At 30.0% G+C, this 7,588-nt stretch overlaps 1 protein-coding gene across 1 annotated transcript; it reads right to left on the bottom strand.

The window, feature by feature from the left end:
• Positions 1–5,799: 5,799 nt before the first annotated feature.
• On the bottom strand, positions 5,800–6,378 carry LOC111875896 (cysteine proteinase inhibitor 5). Its single transcript, XM_023872427.3, has one exon. The coding sequence runs from the start codon at positions 6,344–6,346 to the stop codon at positions 5,981–5,983; it is 366 nt and encodes a 121-aa protein (XP_023728195.1). The 5' UTR covers positions 6,347–6,378; the 3' UTR covers positions 5,800–5,980.
• Between the last annotated feature and the right edge of the window lie 1,210 nt (positions 6,379–7,588).

The following is a 7,588-nucleotide window of genomic DNA, read 5'->3' as shown; positions in this document are numbered from 1 at the left end:
ATTCATTGAAATTTTCAATGGCATGTTTAAATCTTGATTGTGCTCTTCAAGTTTATGACTGGGATGCCGAGGATCATAAACAATGAGTGAATAACCATGCACATTAGCTTGGTACACCCAATGTTACAACCACCTAATAAATGTGCCAATTAACCACACACGCTTCATTGATCTATGATTAATATCGAGCTACCCTTTCCCACGCATTGCCAGTCCCAAATTAGTGTGTCGGTTAACCACACACGCTCCACTAACGACTTAAAAGGGTGAAAAGTGCAATTTCATGGGTTAGCACCATATTCACATTTTCCTAAAGTAACTAAGATTGAGAATTTAATAAGGTTTAGTTACTTTATATTTATCATTATAATTTTAATGAAAGGATAATTAATGTCATGTCAAACCCGTTCGGCTAACGACCCTCCACCAGTCAAGGAAGCGGTGGGTGAGAGTGGATACCCATTAAACTGTCATTTTATTGGTAGTAACCTTATACCCCCTTTATACACCGACTTCATGAATGAGGCTTACTAACGGTAAGACTGACTTACTCTTATACATACATATATATATATATATATATATATATATATATATATATATATTAAACCTTTAACATTATAATAGTATAAGGGTTGAATTTTAAACTATTTAAAATTCTAGGGGTTTAACTTGGAATTAAAGTGTTCAAGGGGGGAAACTTTACAAATTCTAAAACATGAGGGCAAGTTTTGAACAATTCAAAAAATTTTCAATTCCATAACATATGAGTTTAATTTAGGATTTAAAACCTTTAATAAAGAGACTCTTGAACATCCATAACTTATTTATGAGGAAAAAGACTCTTCAATTGTGTAACCTATGGCTTTAATGAAGATTTAACACACAAAACTTTGGTTTTCCATAACTTGAGGACAAGTTATGGAATCCATTAAAAAACACCAAGATCATCAATTCAACTAACAAGCATGTCAAGAAAAACTATGATCTAGATTAAACTCATATAAACAAGAAAATTCAAATCAAACAATTTTCATGTAATTACCCTAACCATTAAACTAATACAAAACATGAAAATTTTGACAATTATCTTTTGAATTAGATTAGCATGAACATTACCACATCAAAAAACAGGTTTATAAGTTCAAAAACAGCTTAGGGTAATGTTCCTAGTCCAATTCCAGGCTTAAAAGTCAAAAAACTGCACTTTGGAGCGCCAACTCATTGAGTACATGAACTAACTCGGCGAGTTGGTTAGATTTGTACTTGGACTCGCCAAGTCCACCAGTGGAATCGGTGAGTCCAAGGCAAAATGCATGCTACTCGAAGAGTTTGTCGGTGGACTCGACGAGTCCACTGTCCAGATAGCCAAAAATTCGATTTTTTCAGCAATTTGCATCAAATATAATTGAAAACAAGCCTTAGAATCTGATACCACTGATGGGTTTGTGGTATACTACAACATCCTATGGTGCACATACAACCCTAAATACCTTGGATCTATGTTTTCACTAATTATACATGCAAACGTGTTTCCAAGGTATTAAGCCTATAACTAGCATGCAATTTGACATAAACAATACAAGATACTAGTTAGAGTAACATACCTTTTATGTGGCTTGAAATCTTGATGTATTTGGTGTTGCTAGAAAGACTTTGGCCTTTAAGAACTTAGTTCCCCAAGTGTTGCACCTCAAATGGAATCACAACTCACCTAGAACAAAGCTGACTCTTGAGAGAGAAACTTCATGCACTAAAAACCACCATGAACTCCAAGAACATGTCAAGTGTATATGGGTGGTGTTTTTAGGTCATGATGCATGTATTTATATGTGTGGATTCCAAGGGTCATGGGTATAACCCAAATTCATACCCATGGGTTTTATGATCCATGGTTCATGTGGCCCAATTCTTTATGTATCCATATATAAACTTGGTCCAACATGGATCATAAGCCAACACATATAATTATAACTAATTACCATAATTAGTCCCCATAGATTAGTCTCTTTTGATCACTAAATTAATTTCAAATTAATTCCTGATCAATACTAATTAAAACATATGATTTCATATTAATATATTATAACTTATAATATATTAACAAATCATATATAACCTTCTCTCAAGATTCCATCCTAACAAATTGTCCTGGTGTTATGCAACCCAAATGGACCATGCTATTCTCGGGTCTAGTACATACCAATAATAGTTATGGGCTTAGATATCTAATCCAACATAAAGAACATCTAAAATCGTGAATAAATCCATCCGATGCAATCATATGAGAATTTGATATAGCACAAAGATTTCTTGAATCAGTGATATAGAGAAATCGATGTATTGAATAGGTAAGTTGTGATTCAGAGGAAAAGAAAAAAAAATCACAAATAAAGGAGAACTTGTTTCTCAGGGATGGGGACGGTTAAATGGTAATTTGGCATTGAAGGTAAAGGTGCCTTAAATTTTATATACATGGCATCTGATTCGGCATAGTAACCGGTTAAAAGAAGTCTTAGGTCCTTAATAAAGCTTAATATGAATTTTATGCCCTTTAAATGTAAGAAAAAACATAAGGGATAATTTAAAACAAAACATGATAGTTCGTTGGGCTATAGTGACATTTACCCTTAATTCATACCATAATTATGTAATGTTACTTGCTAATAAAAATTATTATTTCCTAGAAATAAATAATTTTCAATTTAATTATAAGAGTTTATTGAATATTTATTAAAATCAATTTCTAATAAATAATCAATTGTATCAAGTTGTTGTTAGTGTGACCTATTAGTATCATATGTTAATTAGCAATATCACTTTAATAAGATTCTTTAGCATACAAGATCCTTCATATGGTGATTATCCTGTATGCATCAACAAAACTGTACTTAGTCGTATAGGAATATTCTAAGGACACGTGGTCACGTCGTGACCAAGAGTTGGTCACGTCGTAAGCATCATCTTCATGCAGATATTCAAGAATCTGTTGAATGCCACACCGTGATATGTTGTTTTCCACATCATGGGAAATGTATAATGCTAAATTTCTTCTTCCTTAAGCTCCTAGTCTCAGCTCCAGTCCTCAAAGTGTCCAACTTTTGTCGATTTCAACTTCTTTTTCTTTGAGAGTGTCATTTTTTGCTGCAACATACAATTTAACATTATAAGTACCAAATATCTTTGCATTTTACCAAAATATAGCTTAAATGTATTAAAATAATGCCTAAATAAGTGTATAAATATGACAATATCAAAATACCTCACATTTGTCTTTTTCTTGCCCTCAAGCAAAACTTGTTTTAATACATCACGTTGAACTATACCCACTAATATCACACAAAACAATCTGAATTAAACCTACTAATTACACATCACCTCAATGCATGTATTTGTGTCTAAATTTCCTAAATACTTCTCAAGCCGTAAATATTTAAGATCCTCATAAATGCTTCCACTTATTTTGAACGACATTCAATTTATACATCCCTCCGAATTTATCCGCATAAAACTTTCTTAACTTCAATGTAATTTTTGATTAAGTTCCCAAGTAACATATGGTAAAATAACCTAACAAGAAAAATTACAAATCAATAGCTTTTGGCAATTTGTCTTACTTTTCATTTTCTTCAACTTGAATCTTCAATAATTAGAATTTTTCTTCATGATTCTTGATCTGCATATTTTATAAGTCTTTATTCACTCAACAAATTTTTGCAATTTTTTTCATAATTATTTTTTTTTTCACTCAAAACTAAAAACCTAAAAAGAAAAACATATACTTAGGCAATAAAACTTAACTTCAACAATTATTGGTTAAATGTATTAGTCTAAATTGTAATTACTATATATGTTCTTCGGGATATATTTCTGATACACGATATTAAACTTTTTATGTCCCTTAAACTACACAAGATTGCGTTTTTTTCATTAAGACCGGGAAACCATAAATACACTATAACATATTATATTATGGTACATGATACTAAACTTTTTTTATGTCCCTAAAATTACACCGGTAAGAATTTCACGGCACACGTCTACGGCTACGACCACACGTACAATTGTCGTACCCCTCCTATACCAAGAGTTCCACCATTCAACTAAGGTTGTGTTTGACGCACCATAGGTAGCTGATAAGCTAGCTTATTTTTCGAGCTTTTTTATGTTGTCGTGTTTGGTAAGCCAAAAAGTAGCTTATAAGCTAGCTTTTTGAAAAGCTACTTAGACTAGCTTTTTAGTAGCTTATTTAAAATTTTCCAAATACACCTCTTAATTAATTATAGAAACACATAGTCTTACATGTCATTTTATGTAATTTTATATATTTCAGCTAGTTTACCAAACGTTATTATTTTATCAGCTAGCTTTTCAGCTATCAGCTAGTTTTTTATTTAACAACTAGTTTTTCAGCTATTAGCTAGTACGCCAAATATAGTTTGAGTGAATCCTTGGTATATAAACTCACTAGGTGTGAAACCTGTGTATTACACGGGTTGATTAAAAAAAATATATCAAAGTTTAAATATTAAGAATTTTTTAAAATAAAATTTCAAAATAAATAGAAATATTCTAATGAATAAATAGAACCACTATACTATTAAGAAGATCATCCATAATATCAATGATTGTTTTGTCATATTCATTAAATTTATTATCATATTTAGTCTATTTTAATATATCATATATATTTTTTTTAAGATTCTTTACATTTATTATCACATTAAATATATTTAATACTTTACATATATAAATTTAGTATTATGTGTCATATTAATTGATTTAATTCAAAAAAACCACAAAATGACATATGAATTTAAATTTAATAAAAAATTTTACAAAATTATATGTGGCAAATTTAATGAAAATATGACATTTGATAAAATGATCTTTATTTATTAGGATAGATTAAATGTATTTCCTTCCACCTGCCAACTTAATTTCCTACTTTTGCAAGTTTATCTTTCATTTGAATACCTCGCCTCATTATCACATTCATCCTAACTCCAATTTATCGTTTCAAAACATTCTTCAAGGAGAACACCATCCCATTAAATACTATATACATGGATACTAAATATTCATATTTTCATGTATTCTGTAAAAAATTATATTTTTTTAATAAAATAAAATTATATTTCAGGAAATGACTTATAGTCTAGCGGTATTAGGTTATTTTCTTTCTTTGCGGTTGAGGGTTTAAGCCTCACGGTCAAAAATTATTAGTTATGGAGTATGTTAGAATTGCTTTTAAAAAAATATATTTTTTAAAATTTATATAAATGGATATATAGTAAATCAGCAGCTTTACATGTATGTCCTTGGCTCATATTTGTTTTTCATATTTTCTTAATAAAAGAAATCATATTTTTGCACATTTTTAATGGAAGATGATATTTTCACTTTGTTATTTGTCTTACGAGTCCACCCATTTGCAAATATCGGTTCTATTTCACATTCAAATAGGATTCCTCCTTCGCGTCAATCTATTTAGCATTTTAACAGGACACTATTGCTTGGTTGTAGACAGTTACAAAGATTGTAAAATAAATTTGATATGTTGCTTTTCAAAAATCCTTACCTTTTATTGATCTAATTAAATTTAAATATTACAATGTATACCATAAAACGAAACATAAAAATCGATACTACTTGAGTTAAATGCTAAAAAAAAAAAACTTTCACATTCTTCCACATTTTTCGAAGGTTTTCATAATAAACATTTCTAATTCATTTGTCAACAAGCGAGACTGATTTAATGAATGCCACATCACCATTTGTTTTTTCAAACGCTAATCGAAAAAAAGCGACACTAAATTTTCATTGAGAGTTTATATCAAAAAATTTCCATAACCATTAGATATAGCTAATGATAAAAAGATAAACTAAACTAATTAACATTTGTATCCTCCACTACTACATATAAATATAAAACTTTAAGGTTGTTGATTAAAGGATTCTGAGAAACATTGTTGCATGGTTAAAGGGTTGTAAAAGAAATGAGTTTCCTAACTTTTTGCAATGGTTGTTCGTAAACATAAGCCTCGCAGTTCTTGGTTGAGTTATCATCTTTGACCTCAATCGTTAGCCTCCAATTCATGCCACCTACAATCTGAGTATCACCTTTGACTACACTTTGAAACTTCAATGTGCTATTCGTATCTTTGTTGTGTTGATCAACTGCAAACTGACCCACCTCTATCACCGCAGGATCATCTGGGCTTGCGATCTCTAGCCAGCTGCCGACTGTCTTTTGGCCATTTTCAGCGAAACAAATACCAATACAGAAGGTCAAGAGAAGAGGAATGACGATGAGAAAGAAAGATGTGTAATGACTACAAGCCATTTTTTCTAAGGAGGGGAAGGTTTGATGCTATTCTTGATTTGCTATATGCATAGATTGACATGTTGGTTGTGGTATTTATAATCTGAAACGACTACTTGAATAGCAAATGCTCAACTAAATATTTTAAATGCTACATTAATATGTAATAAAGAAGTCAAAGTCAACGATTTTCTTCATGGAAATAAGTCACCGTTACCAACTCCAATATGGAAAAGAAGGCTTTAATTACATGTATTTATGTCCAGGTTGTTTTTAGCTCAATATTTGACTTTCGTGTCAAAAGTTGAAATCGACCGAATGATCAATAAATGATGGGTTGGTTTAATTTTATATTTGTTTTTTCAAAAATAAATAAATAAAGAGAAATTAAATATACTCTTATTTTTTCGATTCTACGAATCCTTCTATCCATTTAAATGATGACATGTGTCATATTAGTATCCTTGTTTGGGCTATGGGATTATAATTTCTGGACCCAAACATTAGGTTCAATTGTATATATGTGTGGGTTATCATCTTCAACAATTGTCTAATATTTTCGTCTCTCTATCAAAAATTTTAATGTTTCACATCCACAAGATATACTTCTACTCCAAGTCCATTGGTCCCCTCCATGTGATTTGGATCTCTAAAACAATGTTACATGAAACTAAAGTTGAATGATATTTGGTTCATTTACGATCAAAGTCCAGATAATGATCATTATTTTAAAATTAAAACATTTACAAACTTTTTTTGAGGTTAACATTTTATCCATTTGAGACAACTCAGAGGAATGTCGGGTTCATTTGAAAAAAAAAAGCAGTTTGTTTATTACCAGAAATAACGTGCAAACTAGATAATCAAAGTAAAAAAATTGCTTATTATATTAAACAAATTTAAGTTTAAACCATAAAATCGGTCGACCTTATAAATATTTTATAAAATAGTCATTATAATTATATATTTTAATAATTATCCATAATATCAAAAAAAACATTCTCAATTATATACTTACATTTTCTGTCATGTTATTAATAGTATTTTCATCAAATTGTTATGGTGAATTCTCAACCACGGCTAAAGAACGACAAGACTAACAACATAAAACAAGCAATAATATCATTTAAGTAATTTAACTAAAATGGATTGGAAAATAGAGAAAAATACAAACCTAGCCATATTTGTTAACGACTTCTTAAGTTTTAGCCATAAATTAAACAAATGTAAAAAATAGTCATCAAAAGATGATGCATAACAATG

This window comes from Lactuca sativa, chromosome 4 (assembly GCF_002870075.4).
Source record: "Lactuca sativa cultivar Salinas chromosome 4, Lsat_Salinas_v11, whole genome shotgun sequence".
NCBI classification, from domain to species: domain Eukaryota; kingdom Viridiplantae; phylum Streptophyta; class Magnoliopsida; order Asterales; family Asteraceae; genus Lactuca; species Lactuca sativa.
This window is presented reverse-complemented; position numbering and strand designations above follow the sequence as displayed.